Source organism: Sorex fumeus, unplaced genomic scaffold (genome assembly GCF_029834395.1).
Source record: "Sorex fumeus unplaced genomic scaffold, SorFum_2.1 ptg000044l, whole genome shotgun sequence".
Classification (NCBI taxonomy): Eukaryota; Metazoa; Chordata; class Mammalia; order Eulipotyphla; family Soricidae; genus Sorex; species Sorex fumeus.
The window spans coordinates 10,205,239-10,224,424 of record NW_026606101.1 but is presented as its reverse complement, the minus strand read 5'-3'; the positions used below and the strand labels follow the sequence as shown (position 1 = coordinate 10,224,424).

General features: G+C 46.7%; 1 protein-coding gene across 1 annotated transcript in view; it reads left to right on the top strand.

Annotated features, from left to right (window-relative positions):
• Positions 1–19,186, top strand: part of CNBD2 (cyclic nucleotide binding domain containing 2) — a 62,075-nt gene that overhangs the window by 4,230 nt on the left and 38,659 nt on the right. Inside the window, exons 2-5 of the mRNA XM_056121530.1 lie at positions 3,064–3,216; positions 17,711–17,848; positions 18,114–18,167; positions 18,503–18,666. Coding sequence (XP_055977505.1) covers positions 3,064–3,216; positions 17,711–17,848; positions 18,114–18,167; positions 18,503–18,666 — 509 coding nt within the window. The remainder of the gene's footprint in view (positions 1–3,063; positions 3,217–17,710; positions 17,849–18,113; positions 18,168–18,502; positions 18,667–19,186) is intronic.

Genomic DNA, 19,186 nt, shown 5'->3' with positions numbered 1-19,186 from the left:
CATCGTTAGGTATGACCCAAAAAGCCAAAAAATAAAAGACTCCAGATTATTATTACCATCCCTGTTAGTATTTGGATTAATAGAAGTGGCAGGAGAAATATTAGAACTCTTTTAGTATTGAGAAATGGTAGGATGGAGACCTTGCAGATTAAATCTGTTCAGTGATTCAGTTTTTCTAGCCCCTCCCCCATTTTTGGTGGTGGTGGGGGAATTGTTTGCTTTGGGGCCATACCCAGTGATTCTTAGCAGTTACTCCTGACTCTGTGCTCAGGAATTACTCCTGCCAGGGATCGAATTGAACCTGGGCTGGCCAAGTGCAATGCAAATGCCCTATCTGCTGTACTATTGCTTTGGCCCCTCCAGATTAACTTTTTGTTGTTGTTTTTGATTTGAACCACACCCACCAATGTTCAGGGGTTACTCAGGAATTACTCTTGATGGTGCTCAGAGGGCCATATCAGATTCTGGGATCAAACCCAGGTCTGCAGCATGCAAGACAAACATCCTACCCTCTGTTCCATCCATCCCCTCTTACTACCCAGTTCCTAGTGTGTGTTAACTTTACACTAAACCTATGAATTATTCTAACCTCCAGACTTTTTTTGAGGGTCATACCTGGCAACACTCAGGGGTAACTTCTGACTCTGCAATCAGGAATCACTCCTGGCTGTGCTTGGGGAGTCACGGGGATCCCTGGTGATCCAACCCGGGTTAGCCATGTGCAAGGCCAGTGCCCTACCTGCTGTAGTATTTTTCCAGCCCCTCCACACTTTTGTTTGTTTTTTTCCCATTTGTAATAAGGCATTTATTTTTGTTAAACTCCAGACTCTTAACTAAGCTTAGCAGAATCTGAAGAGAATAGGGATATACTTGTAAATGTGTTACTTCCAGACAGCCTTGAACCCACCCAGAAATGACAGGAATGGCAGGTAAAGTTTAAGATAGAGGTGGGGGAGGGCACAGCAAAGCTGTTGGTGCTGGGAGCTAGTCCAAACTCTGTGCTGGGGATGAGGGTGCTGGCGGTGCTTCCATGGTGTTTAGGGGACCGTGTGCTGGTGGATGTCGAACTGGGGTCACCTGCATACAAAGTAGGTGAATTAACTCCAGTGCTATCTCTCCAAGCCCAAGATGTATTTTTTTTTGTTTTTGTTTTTTGGGTCACACCTGGCAATGCACAGGGATTATTCCTGGCTCTGCCCTCAGGAATTACTCCTGGCAGCGCTCAGGGGACCATATGGGATGCCGGGAATTGAACTCACGTCGGCAGTGTGCAAGGCAAACGCCCTTCCCACTGTGCTATTGCTCCAGCCCCAAGATGTATTTTTTTTAAATATGTATTCTGTTCTGAATTTTGCAGGATAGAAAATCAAAATTCCAAGAGACAAAGGAATTTGCCAGAGACAATTTTTTGGTAAGTAGTTTTAGGAGGACAAAATTCTTTAACTTCCAGACCAGTGTTTTGGTTTTTGTTTTGTTTTGTTTTGTTTTTTGCTTTTTGGGATACACCCGGCGATGGGCAGGGGTTATTCCTGGCTTTGCATTCAGGAATGACTCCTGGTGGTCCTCGGGATCATATGGGATGCCGGGGATTGGACCCAGGTTGACTGTATGCAAGGAAAATGCCCTCTCCACTGTGCTATCACTCCAGCTCTCAGACCAGTGTTCTTATCTTACCTGCAGAGAAGCAAAACTTGCCAGCCCCCAAACATGTATGTCTCCATACACATGTGGACTGTTTCATAGGCCAGACTCTGAGAGCTGGGTTTCCGATGGTGTCCTTTAGGAATTATTTACATGTAGAAAGAAATATTTATTTGTAAGACTATATCCCTGGAGGTGCCTGAAGATCCCACCTGTCAGTGGTAAAACAGCATTTTATTTCGAATTTTATTATTTATTTAATTTGATTTTGAGGCCACACCTGACAGTACTTAGGGCTTACTCCTGGCTCTGTGCTCAGAGATCATTCAGGGGCTCAGGGGACCATATGAGGTACTGGGGATCAAACCCGAGTCAGCTGCATGCAAGGCAAACGCCCTGCCTGCTGTACTATTGCTCACGCCCCAAGACAGCATTTTTTTGGTGGGAGTGGGGCACACCTAGCGATGTTCAGAGGTTCCTCCTGGCTCTGAACTCAGCAGTTACTCCTGGCGGTATTTGTGGGACCATAAAAAATGCTGGGGCTCGAACCTGGGTCGGTTCATGCAAAGCAAATGCCCTACGTGCTGTGTGTGAGGTGTGGTGTGAAGGATTACGTACGACTGTTTCTTCAGCCCCCCTAGAAAGCATTTAAAAAATATATATAATAATCTTAACCAGGCAGCAACTTAAAAATCTTCATGATATGAGCTGGAGTACAGCAGGTAGGGTGCTTGCCTTGCACAGTGACTGACCTGGGTTCAATCCCAGGCATCACCTATGGCCCCCAGAGCACAGCCAGGAGTTATTACTGAGCTGGGACCAAGAGTAACCTCTGGACATTACCAGGTGTGACCCCAAAACAAAACAAAGACCCCTGAGCTTACTAGGAGTGAACCTTGAGTGCAGAGTCAGGAATAAGCCCTGACCACCCCTTGGTATTTTGTTTTAGGGCCACACCCAGCAAGGCTCAGGGTTACTCCTGGCTCTGTTGTGCTACCACTAGGGCCCCTGCATGACCTTTATACCTTTACAAAACCCTCTCAGGTAATACCCCATCTGACTCTCCCTGCCCTCCCCACCAACATCTTTGGTCTTCAAGTACAATTAATTAAAGGGAGAAATTTAAGCCCATTTGGGGAGTTGCTCAGTTTTGGATTTTTTTTGGATTGTTTTTTGGTTTGGGGGCCACACTTGTCAGTGCTCAGGGTTTGCTCCTGGCTCTGTGCCAGGAGTCACCCCTAGCAGAACTTGGGACCACATGAAGTACCAGGGATCAAACTCCAGTTGGCCATTTGCAAGACAGGCACCTGTCCACTGTAGTCAGTTGCTCGGTTTTTACTGGCCCCTTTCATGTGTAGAGGTATACGTTTTATTATTAAGCCTTTTCTTGTGGTGTCTAATGTGAATTTGGTTATTTGCCAGTCTCCAAGCATCGAGCCTGGAAGAGAAAATGAATCTCCTGTGCGGCAGTATGGTTATTACAAAAAGACAATTACTTTGTCTGGACACATCTTATACCTGAAAGGCCAGCCTGAAAGGAAACTTAGCGCCTTCTATAGAAAACTGACCAAGAAGGTAAAAACATTTACTGTGGGGTCTGGGTGAAGTAAGAGGTACTGGTGAAGCGTTTTCCTCTCTCTACATTTACGTTTGAGATGAAAAAATATGAATAGAGTGAACTCTGGGTATCACTGCTCTTAGTTTTAAATATTCTTGGTTTTGTTTCTTTGGCAGGGAGCAGGGAGGCCTTGGGCTACACCCAGCAGTGCTCAGGGCCTATTTCTGGCTCTATGCTCAGGAATGACCCTGGGCCGGTCACAGGGTATAGTGTGAGAGCGATCGAACCAGGGTCGGCCACGTGCAACTCTGGAGCCTTAAGGCTTACCCCCTGTACTATTTCTCTGGCCCTATTCTTATTTTGTTTGGGGACAACACCAAACAGTCTTTAGATCTTATTGCGTTCAAGCAAGCTCGGGGTACTATATGGGATGCCACGGATTGAATCCAGGTCCACCCTCTCCACTGTACTAACACTCCAGCCCCTGTTCTTTTTTGTTTTTTCCTTTTGGCTTTAGGACCACACCCAGTGGTGGAAGTTCCTGGCAGGGCTCAGAGAAGGTGCCAGGGACTAAACCCAGTTCTGCTGCATATAAGACAAGTCCCCTACTCACTGAACTATCTCTCCAGCCCTGTTTTCTTATTCTCTCTCTCTCTCTCTTTTTTTTTTTTTTTTCGGTGGTGGTGGTGGTGGTGGTGGGGCATACCCAATTGATGCTCAGGGCTGATTCCTGTCTCTGTATTCAGAGATCATGCCTGGCAGTGCTCAGGGTACCATAAGGGACACTAGGGATCAAACCCAGGTTAGCCACATACAAGGTAAGTGCCCTACTCACTATACTTACTATCTCCTAGTTCCTCATTTTCCTATTATGAAGGGGCTTTCTTTCTTTCTTTTCTTTTCTTTTTCTTTTTTTTTTTTTTTTGAGTCACACCCGACAATGCACAGGGGTTACTCCTGGCTCATGCACTCAGGAATTACTCCTAGTGGTGCTCGGGGAACCATATGGGATTCTGGGCATTGAACCTGCGTTGGCTACATGCAAGGAAAATTCCTTACCCCACATAGTACTGTCTCTCCAGTCCTATGCTCAGGGTTTATTCCTGGCTCTGCACTCAGGGAGTACTCATGGTGAGCTCATGGCCATATAGGATACCGGGAATTGAACCCAGGTTAACTGCATGCAAGGCAAGCACCCTACCTGCTCTGCTATTGCTATGGCCTCTAGTATGATCATTCCTGATTGAAGTTTTCTCCTGTTTTCACCTGCCTTGTTTGAATCCTCTTCCAGTTTTCAATATCTGAAGTTCTCATCAGGGAGGTCAGAGAGTGTGTGTTCCTGGGAATATTCCTGGGCTTTTGACTTTGTCCATGAATCCTATTTCTTCACTAGGTCTGATGTGGTATGAAGACGAAGCGTGAAGTTCTGGTTCTGTGCACTGCTGTGTATGGAGGGGATGATGTTCTGAAACAAAAGCAAAAAATCTATTAGCATTGTCATCCTAGAAGAAGCATAGCAACAGCTGGAAAAGAGGGGCTTTACTGAACGAAACGGAGTAAGAAGCCTGGTCTTGAGAAAGAGAGAGAGAGAGACAGAGAGAGAGAGAGGAGGGAGGACATATAATCTAGTAGTGTCAGGAAACTCGTGCATATTCATGAAGGAGAATGTGGAGCATGCGTATTTGAGGAACATACTTGATCACTTGATACCCCATTACTCATTGATTTACTCGAGCGGGTGCCAGTAACATCTCCATTCATCCCTGTTGTGTGCTAGCGTAGCCCAATGGCATCTGCTCATTCTAGGAACATGCAGAGCCTCAAACCGATCATTCAGAGTCTTGACGAAGAAGTCTGACCATCTTGTAGGTGGGCGTCCACGCGATCTTTTGATGTCCCATGAAATCCAGTCAGTAATGGCTCTAGTCCAGTGGTCGTCTCTAAACCTCATTACACGTCCAGCCCATCTGACTTTTGATGCCTTGGCAAATGAGACAGCGTCCCTGATTCTTGAGCATTGACGGAGATCAGAACTCCAGATTCTATCTCTCATTTGAGTGAAGCATGATACTCCAAGCATAGCTCTTTCGATTCCTCTTTGAGAGACCTGAATAGCGTTCTCATTCTGCTTTCATAGGGCCCAGGTCTCTGAGGCATATGTTAATGCAGGAATAACAGTGGAATCGAAGAGATGTGCTCGGAGCTGGAGGTTCTTTGTCCTCTTAGTTATTTCTTCAATGCTCTTGAAGGCATTCCAAGCCGCTCTCTTCCTCCTGCGTAACTCAGGTGCCAGGTCATTTATCATGTTGATTTCTCGACCTAGGTATATATAACTGTTGCATTTGGAGATGGTGGTTCCGTTGAGAGTGAATGGAACATCAAGAACAAGACTGTTTCTCATGAACATTGTCTTTGTGAGATTCAGTTGTAATCCGACCTTTCCACACTCACGGTCGAAGTCAGTTAGCATTTGTGCTGCTTGGCTGATGTTTGGTGTTATTAGAACCATGTCATCAGCAAAGCAGAGGTGGTATAGTTGCCGACCATCTATCTTCACTCCCATTCCTTCCCATTCCAGTCATCGCATGATGTTCTCGAGGGTGGCACTGAAGAGTTTTGGTGAAATGGTATCACCCTGCCGAACCCCTCTCTTGACATGGATGGTTACTTCTTTGTAGAATGGTGAGATCCTGGTAGTGAATCCGTAATAGAGCTCACGGAGGATCCTGATGTATTGAGTTTGTACGCCCTGATTGGCTAGGGCTTTGATGACCGCTTCCGTCTCAACAGAATCCAAGGCCTTCTTTAAATCAATGAACGTTAGACAGAGCGGCATCTTGAACTCCCGAGAAACCTCAATGAGCTTGGTATAGTGTAGATATGGTTGATGGTGCTGAATCCTTTTCGGAACCTGACTTGTTCGCATGGTTGTCCTTCATCTAGTGTTCTGCCAGTTCTATTCAGGATGACTCGAGCGAACAGTTTGTAGATGACAGACAATAGGCAGATTGGGCAGTAGTTGCCAATGTCGTGGATATCTCCCTTCTTGTATAGTAATACAGTCCTGCTGGTTTTCCATTGAGATGGAACCTTGCATTCAGACAGGTAGCGTGTGAAGAGCCGAGCCAGTGTATTGATGAGTACTGACAGTAAGTTCTTCAGGTGTTCAGGTCTGACCTTGTCTGGGCCAGGTGCTCTTTGTATCTTTACCGACGAAATGGCATGTTGGATTTCGAAAGGGAGAACATTGGGAACGACATATCCAGCCTGCGGAATTTGGTATGTGAGCAAGTGGACGTGGCTATTAAAGAGGAACATTACAATAAACATAAACCTCATGTGTACAGAAAATGGTGATGACCTGACATGGGTGTATGATTTTTAGTGTAGAAGCTGGAAGTCAAGAGGGATTCTTTTGTGCAGTCTTCACTGGCCTATAAAGCCCTGCTAGGGCTGGAGTCCTTGTCTGTACAAGTGTTCTTAAAATTCCTCTTTGACTCCTCAGAGCTAATAGAATGCCATGGGGCAGCTTCTCCCAGAGAGAATTGGCATACCCTCCAACTATCTACCTTAGGCTAGTTTGGTTTGGCATTTTCTCTTTTCGGGAGAGCAGGAACATACTCATTGGTGCTCAGGGCTTACTCCTGGCTCTGTGCTCATGAATTATTCCTGGCAGGACTTGAGGGACCATATGCAGTAAGGGTATCGAACCTGGGTTGACCACATTCAAGGTAAGTAGCTCCACAATGTACTATTTGTCTGGCCCCTGTTTTAGCTTTTTCTAATTCCAGAGAGTACTTCTAAATTTTTGGAGTGCTCTGGGGTTTGGTAAAGAGAAGGGATTAAGTTAGACACATGCGCGCGCGCGCACACACACACACACACACACACACACACACACACACACAGAGGGACCAGAACGATACTATAATGGGTCGGGTGCAGGTTTGAACCCTGATGTCCCATATGGTCCCCTGAGTACCACCAGGAGTGATTTCAACTGGACCTTAGAGATCACGCCTTCCTCTTCCTCCTCTGTTGAAAAGTTATTCTAACGACTAATTTCCTGGGACAGGGAACTAAGATAAAAAAGAAAGATTCTAAGACAGAAACTTAAGTAAACTTGGGAGAAAAGTTAAAATAGTCAAGAGATGTACCAGACAATAGAAAAAATGAGGAAAAGAAGACAATCTCTGGTGCTCTCAACCTTCACAAGCCCCTTTCCTTACCCCACACAGCTCCTTCCTCTACCCCGTGTCTCTGAATTTGAACTTGAAGCAAGGGGTAGAGTTAGCGTGAGCCTGGTATGTTGGGAAGGACCTGTGAGATTCCAGCTCACCAGTTCCAGAATATCCAAGCTATGTGTATCTGGGACGGAACATAAAAGGCAAGTGCCTGAACCCGTTGGGCTGTCCCTCTGGTCCTCCCATTATGTATTTAAATACTGTTGGACAACTGTTCCTTGGTTCATTTATCTTTAAAAAGGCATGTACAACGGGGAGGGCATTTGCCTTGCATGTGGCCAACCTGGGTTTGATCCTCGGCATCCCATGTGGTCCCCCAAGCATCACCAGTAGTAATTTCTGGTTATCTGCCCTGAGCCTCGGTGGGTGTGGCCCCCCAAAAATAACAATAATAACAATGACAAGTCTCTTAAGATTTATAACACTTAGATATTCTCATAAGAATAAAAATCTTTTTTTTCTTTTTGTGTCACACCCAGCGATGCACAGGGGTTATTCCTGTCTCTGCACTCAGGAATTACTCCTGGCAGTGCACAGGAGACCATATGGGATGCTGGGAATCGAACCTGGGTGGGCTGCATGCAAGGCAAACGCCCGACCCACTGTGCTATTGCTCCAGCCCAAGAATAAAAATCTTAATGTAAGGTGATGAATGATATTTTGGCAATCACTTCATAGTTGATACATATATAGTAGACCATGTGTGGCACATCTTAAGCTGATTTAAATTTAGTATAGTCTTATACATTAATTACATGTCAATAAATAAGATACATAGCCATATATAAAAACCAGAGAGACCGGGGGCTAGAGAGACATTACAGCAAGTAGGGCACTTGCCTTTTTTTTTTCTTTTTGAGTCACACCCGGCGATGCACAGGTGTTACTGGCTCTGCATTCAGGAATTACTCCTGGCGGTGCTCAGGGAACCATATGGGATGCTGGGAATTGAACCTGGGTCGGCCACATACAATGCAAACACCTTACCCGCTATGCTATTGCTCCAGCCCCGCACTTGCCTTTTATGTGGCTGATCTGTGTTCAATCCCCAGCACCACATAAGATCCCCCAAACCCTTCCAGAAGTGATTGCTGAGTGCAGAGCCATGAGTAAACCCTCAGCATTGCCATGTGTGGCCCCCGACTCCTAAGAAGAAACAATAAGAAGAAACCCGTGTGGATATGTGTTATGTATGTATTTGTTATTATTGTTTTGGGGCCACACCTGGTGGCACTTGGTGGCTGTTCCTGGTTGCTAAGTTGTTGCTCCCTAGAAGTGCTCGGGGGACCATCTGGTACGGGGGATTGAACCCAGGCATTCCGCATGCAAAGCATGCACTCGAGCCCCCAGGCCTGTCAGTTCTTGCCCTGGTGCAGAAACCCCTGCATTAGGTACCTCGCATCTCTCTCTAAATCTTCAGCCTTGTTGCCTGTATTATTTCCTGGCTCCTTTTTAACTACTCACCTCCAGTGTCTTCTCTTGCTTCTGGCACACCTATCTTAGCTAGTAAAGCTAGCTAAATTTTTTAAAGCCTTAGGACTGCCCTATGACCCTGGCAGGACCCTTCCAGCCTAGCTGCAGGTTTGGTTTTTCTGAAATGACTCTAACATATAAGATGTTTTTAATGATTTTTTTAATTTAATCATGAATCACCATGAGATAGTTAGAAAACTTTCATTTTTGAGTTTCAGTCATACAACGATCGAACACCCATCCCTCCACCAGTGCACATTTTCCACCACTAATATCCCCACTATCCCCTTCATCTCAACCCTTCCCCGCCTCTATAGCAGACAATTTCCCCCATATTTTATAAGATTTTTTTAAAAAAACACTTCTTTCCTCAGCTACACCAGTGCTGTTTCCTCCAGCTGTTTTGTCATCTCTTCTTTGAACTATGGCATCTTTGCTTTGATCTCATTTTAAATTTCATTAAGCCCTTTGAGTTCTCTCTTGTTCATGCTTATCATCTGTTTTGTGTTAATTAAAAATTTTTTTTTCCAGTGAGAAATCCTTTCATCTCCTATTTGTTTTTTCCTTTCCCTGCAGCCCTTTCTAATCTTTTTTTTGGGGGGTGGTGGTGGTAATGTATTTATATAGGCCTAGAACTATTAATTTTGATTTTGGGGTTGGTTTTATTCCCTTGCTTGAGTGCTGGGGATCTACTCAGGGCCTTGTGTGCGCGAAGCATGCTCTCTACCTCTCAGCCAATCCCCAGCTCCTGGTACTGTTTATTTTTGGCTCTCACTTCCCCTTAAATGCACTAAGTTCTTCCTGGGTCCATATGTTTTAGTTATGCATAGAGAAGGGCTTTGGGTAAAATGTCAGCCTGTAAGAACTTTCCGGTATGTGGGGGAACAGTTTGTGAGTTGGATTTGTGTGTGGAGTCTAGTCTTTGCTGCTTCTCGTCTCTCCAGGGCAGTGAAGTTGGCATATGTCTGTCTTACTTCTTGATGAGTTACATGCCTGCTTCTCCTTGGTGCCAGTGACACCAGGGAAGCTCTGAGCCAGCCCTTACCTTATGTTACCACATGATCGCCACACAATTTTTTCAGTCCAAAAATTGGCATATAACCTTTGATTCTGTAACCCTCATATGGTGTACTTCTCTTGTCATAGACTTAAAAGGTAAAGAACATCAATGTGTTCCCTGGTGTCATCTGGATGCACATCTGCTCTCTGTACTGCGGTGCACAGGCGCTGTAACCCTGTAACCCTTACAGCGTTACACCCTGAAGTGTAACCCTATAAGGACTGTTTATGCCACCTCTACTTGTGGGTGGTGAGCAGTGATCACCAGTGGATGCTGGGAATACCAAGCGCCTGCCCTGAGAACCTTTATGAACTACCTTTGAAGTGCCTCACCCAGCAGCCACGAAGGAAAGGGAAAAGGGAGAGGCAGCACTTTCAGAACAATAGTTTTTTTTCTGTTTTTGGACCACACCTGGTGGAGCTCAGGGATCAGTCCTGGCAGTGCTCAGGGAACCATAATCAGTGCTGGGGATCTGACCAGGGTTGGCCACATGTAAGGCAAATGCCCTACCCACTGTTCTCTCTCCAGCCCCATTATGTGCCACTTTTGCTGATGGCCGCAGAAAGCGTTTTTCGCCCCCACCATATTGTGAACCCATATAAACGGAAACCACAGCTCTTGACCTTTGTGCTTGCTTGTACATTTATGCTTTTTACATAGCCAGGTTCTGTAAACATCTGTTGTACAACTTCTGTTTTAGAAGAAGCCTAGTCAGGACTAGAGCTATTAGCCCTCTCTTGCGTGTCCAGTCTTGATTTTGCCACAAAGATGAGAGAGCCCAAAAAGTACAGAAAGGATCAGAGAGAGAACAGAGAGTAGAGTGCTTGCTTACCTCACATGTGTCTGACCAAGTTTGGTCTCCAGCACTGCGAAAGATCCCCTGAGCCCTGCCAGGAGTGATCCAAATGCAGTGCAGCACCTTCAACACACCAGGTGTGACCCCCACCCCTCAAAAAAAAAGTATAGAAAGTAGTTTATTAGCGCACTCAGTTTATTAGAGACTCAAGAATCTGCGTCAGGGGCCTGAGAGATATGCTTTGCATGCAGGAAACCTGGGTTCTATCCCTGGTACCACATGATCCCTTGTTTATGGCCAGAACCCAGGTGCAGAGCCAGGAAGAGCCTCCAACTACTGCCAAGCATGGCCAACTCAGACCAAACAGTAAGAACCAGAACAACCAGAATGCAGAGCTGGGCAAAGAGTCCAGTTAGCTGGAGAGCAGGCTAACACCAGGTTTGATCCCCAACAGCATATAGTCTCCTTTGCACTGTCAGTAGCAACTCCAAGTGCTGAGCTGGGAGTAAGTCCTGAACACCACCAGGTGTGGCCCCAAACAAAGCAAAAGTAAAGCGAAAAGATCAGGTACAGGTATAAACCAGCAAGCTGTGCTATTTCTAAGACAGAGAAGAAGCGTGCTGGGACTAAGAGAGAAGTATTGTGTCCACACACGCTTCTTGATGCTTTGGGTGTGGAAATAGCATAAATCAGCAAGGAGCAGGACATGTATGGGATTCCAGAGAAGAGGGAGATTTGAGGGGTAGCGATTCTCAGATTTGAATAATTTTTGATTGCTTGCTATGACAATTGTAAACTGTCATGGTACAGGTGATTTCTATAGTGTCAGTGTATTTTGATGAGAGGATAGGAAGTTGGGTGTTGTCAGTTGCCTTATTTTTTCAAATGTGGGTGTCTAGAATTGACCAGTTTCCCAGCCCCTGTTGGCTTTTTTTTTTCTTTCTAGAATCCTCCATTGTTTCATAGGAGGTTCTGAGAGCAGATTTTCTCCAAGGTGAGGATGTGAGCCGTTGTTGGCACGTGAAGTGAGGAGAGAGAAACTCTTACAGAAGGAATCTATTTGTTTTCCAATATAATTGGATTCTCAGGGGGCAAGGATTTGTGGTCATGCCCCCGAAAAACAAAGCAGTGATTCGTCCCTTGGCCACCTCAGTAACCACATGGAAAAATAAGCTGATTCATTCCTGGAAGCTCAGGAAGGCAAAACTGGTGAGGAGCGAGAGTCCGGGGAGGGAGAGGCAGGTGTGGGAGGGTGAATGTGACCCCTGAACCTTTTGTTTGGGGTGTTGGGCCACACCTGGAAATGCTCAGGTATTATTCCTGGCTCTGCACTCAGGAATTACTCCTGGCAGTGCTCGGGGGACCATATGAGGTGCCGGATATCGAATCCAGGAAGGCCACATGCAAGGTAAACACCCTCCCTCTGTACCTATGGCTCCAGCCCCTGCCTGAGCCCTTGAGCTCAGTGCAGGAGAGACTTCACACTGGGCTCCTGAGCCTTGCGGCTTGACCTGTTACTTCTTCGACACTGGGCAAGTCCCAGGCTCCACTCAGCCTGCGTGTCCTGCTCGTCCCCCACTTGCTGCTGTTTTGAGACCAACAGGACGAGATCTGGAAGCAGTGGGAGAACAAGTGGCTGAACCCTGGGCTCTGGAGACTTTCCGGAAGCAAACCCCTGTCTCTGAGCAGGGGACTGGGTTTAGTTGTGGCACCTGTTTCCTCCTCTGTTGAGGGTGAAGATGAGATAGTAGCTCCCGCCTAGATAGGCATTGACTAGGAAATAAGCTGATCCATATAAAGGGCTTAGGTTAGTTCCTGACAATAGCAGATTGTATTCAGTATTCATTTTGTTAAAGCCTTTCTAGGGCTAGGGAGGTAGCACAGCAGTGAAGATTCTTGCCTTGCATAAGGCATACCTGGGTTGGACCCCCAACACCACATATGTTCCCCTTTATTTGGGGCAGGAGGGCTGTTTGAGGCCACACTGGCAGTGCTCAGGGGCAGGAGGGCTGTTTGAGGCCACGCTGGCAGTGCTCAGGGGCTATTCCTTTTTTTTTTTTTTTTAGTTTTATTGAATTACCATTAGATAGTTACAAGCTTTCATGTTTGGGTTACAATCACACAATAATCAAACACCCATTTCTCCACCAGTGTACATTCCCCACCACCAATATCCCCAGTATACCCCCCCCTTTCCCACCCTTCCCCTGCCTCCATGGTAGACAATATTCCCCATACTCTCTCTCCTTTTGGGCATTATTGTTTGCAGTGCAGAAACCGAGAAGTTATCATGTTTGGTCCATTATCTACTTTCAGCACACATCTCCCACCCCGACCAGTTCCTCCAGCCATCATTTTCTTAATGATCCCTTCTCTATTCCAGCTGCCTTCTCCCCTTTGCCCATGAGGCAGGTTTCCAGCTATGGAGCAATCTTCCTGGCCCTTGTATCTACTATCCTTAGGTGTCAGCCTCATGTTATGTTGTTTTATACTCCACAAATGAGTGCAGTCCTTCTATGTCTGTCCCTCTCTTTCTGACTCATTTCACTTAGCACGATACTCTTGGTACTCTTCATGTCTATCCATTTATAAGCAAATTTCATGACTTCATCTCTCCTAACAGCTGCATAGTATTCCATTGTGTAGATGTACCAAAGTTTCTTTAACCAGTCATCTGTTCTAGGGCACTTGGATTGTTTCCAGATTTTGGCTATTGTGAACAGTGCTGCAATGAACATATAGGTACACATGTCATTTCTACTGTGCTTTTTTGCATCCTTGGGATATATTCCCAGAAGTGGTATTGCAGGGTTATATGGAAGCTCAATTTCTAGTTTTTGAAGGACTGTCCATATTGTTTTCCAGAAAGGCTGGACTAGTGGGCATTCCCACCAACAGTGAAAGAGCATCTCAGGGGCTATTCCTGTCGCAGTGTTCAGTATTAACAGCAGGCAGTACTCAGGACCATATACAATGCCAAGGATCACACTGGGCTCAACAGCATGCAAGTCAAGTGCCTTGACTTCTGTATTATCTGTCTGAAGTTAATGAAAAAATATTTTGTATTGTTCTTTGTTGTTGTTGTTTTTGCTTTTTGGGTCACACCCAGCGATACTCATACTCAGGGGTTATTCCTGGCTCTGCACTCAGGAATTAATTCTGGTGGTGCTCAGGGGACCATATAGGATGCCGGGGATCGAACACACGTCGGTTGTGTGCAAGGCAAATGCCCTACCAGCTGTACTGTCACTCCGGTCCCACATTCTTCCTATTTGTACTTCAAACATTTATTCTATATATATTTCATATATCAATAAGCAACTATAGTATATGGCACTGTGTTTTATTCTTCTCAATTTTAGGACCACTCCTAGTTGTGGCTCAGGGCTTACTCCTGGCTCTGTGCTCAGGGTACTGGCTGGGTTCGGGGGATCATCTGGGGGTGCTGGGGATCTAATCAGGGTGGGCAATGTGCAAGGCAAGCACCCTATCCTCTGTACTATCTCTTTGACACATGATACTTTTTTTTTTTTGGCTTTTTAGGGTTATACCCAGCGATGCTCAGGGTTTACTCCTGGCTTTGCACTCAGGAATCACTCCTGGCAGTGCTGGGGGACCATATGGGATGCCGGGGATCAAACCCGGGTTGGCCACATGCAAGGCAAACACCCTACCCGCTCTACTATCGCTCCGGCCCCCATGGTACTTTTTTTTTTAAATGGAAGATTGGGAATATAGCTCAGAGATGTATGAGGCTCTGGGTTTGATCCCCAACACTGCCCAGATTCAGAAGTCTAACACATGGTACAGTTGTGGCGATGGCTTAGCTTTTCCCTTGGGCATGCATCCTCTCTAGCCTGTTCAACCCTGTGACAGTCCCAGGCTAATACCCATTCTTCCAGCTGTTCTCACCTTGTCACAGCTAGGATGTGCTGGGCTCATCTCCATGACCTCTCTATGAGCATGTGGGTTTCTCTAAAGTACACACACAGCACATACAAGTCCTTGAATGCAATAAACATCCTCCACTTTGAGAAAAAAAATTGGGACAGGAATAATAGTACAGTGAGTAGGGCACTTGCCTCTCACACAGCTGACGCAGGTGTGATCCCCATCATCCCAAAGGGTTCCCTGAGCACCACCAGAGGTGATTCCTGAGTGCAGAGCCAGGAGTAAGTCCTGAGCACTGCTGGGTGTGGCCCCAAAACAAAAACTAGACTTTTTTTTTGCTTCCCAAGTAGTGCTCAGGAGACTTAGGGTAACTCAAAGGATCCGTGGCCAACCAGGCTGACAGACCAGTGTTGTGCCCAAGGAGGTGGTACTACTTCCAGCCTGTGCAGGCCAGGGTCATCAGGGCCACCAGCGCGACCAGGGCCATCCTCAACCCCTTTTAATTTTTCCAAATCCCTTACTAACATAGTTGTGCGGTATTTCCAATTTTCCCAATGAGGTAAGTAGAAAACAGTGTTTATTCCCTTACTTTTCCTATCATTATTAGCAGTTAAACATTTTCTCATTCATTTTAAGGATTTTGGTTTTCCCTTTGGGTTACCAATCATATACTTTTGCTCATTTTTCTATGGTGCTATTTTTTATTTTAGAATTTTGTTTTATTAAGAAATTCTGCTCGAGCGGGCCCAGTAACGTCTCCATTGGAGACTTTGTTGTTACTGTGTCTGGCATATGGAATACTCTCGGTAGCTTGCCAGGCTCTCCGAGAGGGGCGGAGGAATCGAACTCGGGTCGGCCATGTTGGCCGCGTGTAAGGTGAATGCCCTACCCGCTGTGCTGGGGGCTGGAGTGATAGCACAGCCGGTAGGGCTTTGCCCTGCACGAGTCTGACCCTAGTTCAATTCCCAGCATCTCTTATGGTCCCCCGAGCACCACCAGGAGTCATTCCTGAGTGCATGAGCCAGGAGTAACCCCTGTGCATCACCAGGTGTGACCCAAAAGGAAAAAGAAATTCTGAATAATCTTTGTCATTCTGCTTGGCAATCTACATTGAATCTATTCATGACAGATATGTCCTTCCAGTTTCCAGTTTGTCTCTTCATTTTTTAATAACCAGAATCGTTATTTGCTTTTGAGTCATCCCCAATATTGCTTAGGGGCAAGTCCCTGCTCAGTGCTTGGGGGTTGCTCCTGGGGGGGGCCTGGGGAACTGGGCAGTGCTCGGGACACCCCTGGGCTTCCAACACGCAGAGACTGGGCTCCAGCGCACTGCACTAGCTACTCACCCCAGAATTGAATTCTTTTTCTTCTTTTTATTGAACCACAGTGAAATATGCATCATTTACGAAGTTGTTCATGATTGGGTTTCAGCATCTGTTCTTAGATAATTTAATTCTTAAAGGTGTTGATTTTGCATTATAAAAGATTTCAGACATAAAAACTGAAACTTATGACATGCCCTTAGATCTAGCAATCAGTATTCTGTCATTTTGGCTTTTTGTATTGGTCCATATAAGGTTTTCGGTTTGGGACCTCACCTCGAAGTTCTCAGGGATTATTCCTGACTCTGTTCCTAGGGATTACTGCTGCACGCCTTATAACACTTAAAAAATAAATAAATAAAAGCTTAACTACATTATCATAGCATAAAACTAATCCTTATTTTAAAATATAATAGCTGGTCATACTCAATTTTCATATTTGTCCCTAAGTATCTTTTCAACTTGTCAGTTTGCATCAGAATGCAAGCAAAGTTCATAGTTTGCATTTGTTTGAACGTCTCTTGAATCTCATTCTAGAAAGAGCTACACATGTTGCTTTGGGGGGCGGGGTGGGAGACTACACCAGGGGGTGACTGGTCAGGAATTCCTCTCCGCTCTGCACTCAGGAGTTACTCCTGGCCATGTTTGTGTCTGGGGACTATATGAGGTGCCAGGGATCAAACTTGGGTCAGCCATGTGCAAGGTAAATGCCCTACTCCTCTAGCCCCACACACCTTGCTGTTTTCCTCAAGAAACATGCCTTTTCTTTAAGAAATGTTTAATCTTTATTGTACAATTGAAACCCAAGCACAAAAATTTGTAAATCTACAACTGTACCTCATGGTGTTTCACTAACAAAAATTTTAAAAAATGTAAATGATGGAGAATGAGCATTGGTGGAGGGATGGGTACTGGATCATTGTATAACTGAAACCCAAGCACAGAAATTTGTAAGTCTACAACTGTACCTCATGGTGTTTCACTAATAAAAATAAAAAAAAAATTTAGGCACCACGTCTGACAATACCATTGATTATAGAATTTCACGCATACAACATCCCAACACCACACCCCACATCAGAGTGTCCTCTTCTCCCCACCATTGTCTCCGTGTTCCCCCCTCCCCACTCCAAACGCTCCCCAAAGAAATGGACATTTTGAAGAAATTGAGTCCATGCCTGGTGGGTTGTTGTCTTTTGGCATTGAGCTGCTTCCTTATCCCTGTTTACTTGGCACATAGAACACTGATTACCCTTTCTCCACGTTCCTCTTGACCATGTGCACGGACCGGGCATGTGTTTAGAGGCCAGGAAAAGACCAAGAACCTTCCCCAGCGCTTGGCTCCTCCCTGCCATCCCAGCCTGCACTGTGACCTCTGCCTGCCTCAGCAGAGCTCCAGGCTGAGGCCCTGGTATCTCTCCTCACCCCTCACTGTCCCTAAGGCCTGTATACTCCAGGCATGGCATTAGGCTAGTAGTAGTTCTGGACAACATGCAGATGTAGTAGTTGCCAATTTCTGTGGTAGTTGCCAGTTTCCAGCCAACTTCAAGGGAACCAGCATGATTTCAAAAAGCTTTAGCAACTTTCCTGAGCTCGGAAGCCAGCCTCACCTTCTGTCACCTTTTATCTCCGTGTCTATCCGCCGTGTTCCACTTGTCCCCTCTCGCGCGTACTGTAGGCTCCAGAGAGCAGATGCTTCCCACTGATTTTTATTTATCTCCCCAGGGCCTGTACCAGCTCGTCACAGATATCATCGTCATGATCCGAGTGTGTAAAATGTTCCGCCAAGGCTTAGGGGGGTTTCGGGAATACCAGATCATTGAGACTACACAGCGAAGTCAGCCTATTTTCTCTTTCTGGGATGTAAGTATCAAAGCCTGTGAAGGTCTTAGGAGCGTTTAATAAGTGGCCAGAGCAAAGTTCGGCAAGTAGGGAATTTGCCTCTCATGCTGCGGACCTGGGTTTGATCCCCAGCATTCCTTATGGTCCCCTGTGCCCACCAGTAGTAATTTCTGAGTGCAGAGCCAGGAGTAAGCCCAGAGCATCACCAGGTGTGCCCCAAAACAAAAACATAAAACGCGAGGTACAGCTTTGCTGATTCTCAAACCCGCCCCCAACTTTATTTCAGAAAAAGAAGGAAGGCCGGATCCACTTTGATACCATGGACTTCCTTGCAGAGGAGGTACAACTGCTGGGGGATTTTCTTCCTGCATCCACGCCAGGAGGAATCACTGGGCTGGGCGGCAGGACAGGTCAAGAAGAGCCAAGGAGGAGGTCCGGGGAAGGCATCCTGGCTTGCAGCAGAGGGAGAGCACAGGCCTGCCTCTTGTCTTCATCTGTGGAATGAGGGGACAGCTGGGCTATGCTCCGGGCTATGAGATGGTGTGGGCAGGCAGGTGCCTTGGAGTGGGTGTGACCACCATGTCCCCTGAGCCGGATAATGGAAGGCGGGCTCCCAGGAGCCTCCCCTGGGGAGATGTCGCTGTCCTGGGGATCACTCCCGCTCTTTGCCTCCAGGGCCACTTTCCGCCTAAAGCCATTCAGATCATGATGAAGAGGCCCTCGTGGAGGACACATCAAGAGGTCCAGTCCCTCTGCAGCATCCTGCAGAACCTGGACAGCTTCCGCAACTACTCGGAGAAGCTGCAGCTGTTGCTGGCCAAGATCATGCGATTTGAACGGTCAGTGGGCACAGCCGGGTGGGGATTGGGCAGGAGATAGAAGGGCTGGGTGGGGTGGAGCGGGGCGGGGCGGGGCGAGGCAGGAGGGGCGGGGCGGGGTGGGACGGGGCGGACACGGGCTTCCGAGGGCCACAAGGTTTCTCCCTGGCGCTTCTGGACAGGGAGTCCAGTGTGGAGGAGCTGCCTGGTGTGGAGAAGCTCTGGCAGGAAATCAGCCGAGCCGCTCCCATCCCTTTTCTGTGAGGAACCTGAGATGAAGTTCCGCCTCCTGCGCAGAGCCATAGCACAGCTGGTAGGGCGATTGCCTTGCACACGACCCCCATGGGTTTGATCGCCGGCATCCCATACGGTCCCCTGAGCACCGCTAGGAGTAATTCCTGAGTACAGAGCCAGGAGTAACCCCTGAGCATCGCCGGGTGTGACCCAAAAAGCCAATAAATAAACAAACTCCAAAAAACAAAAAGAAACGAAGGAAGAAAAGCGATCCAGGGACAGGGATGTTAGGACATTCGCCTCGCTC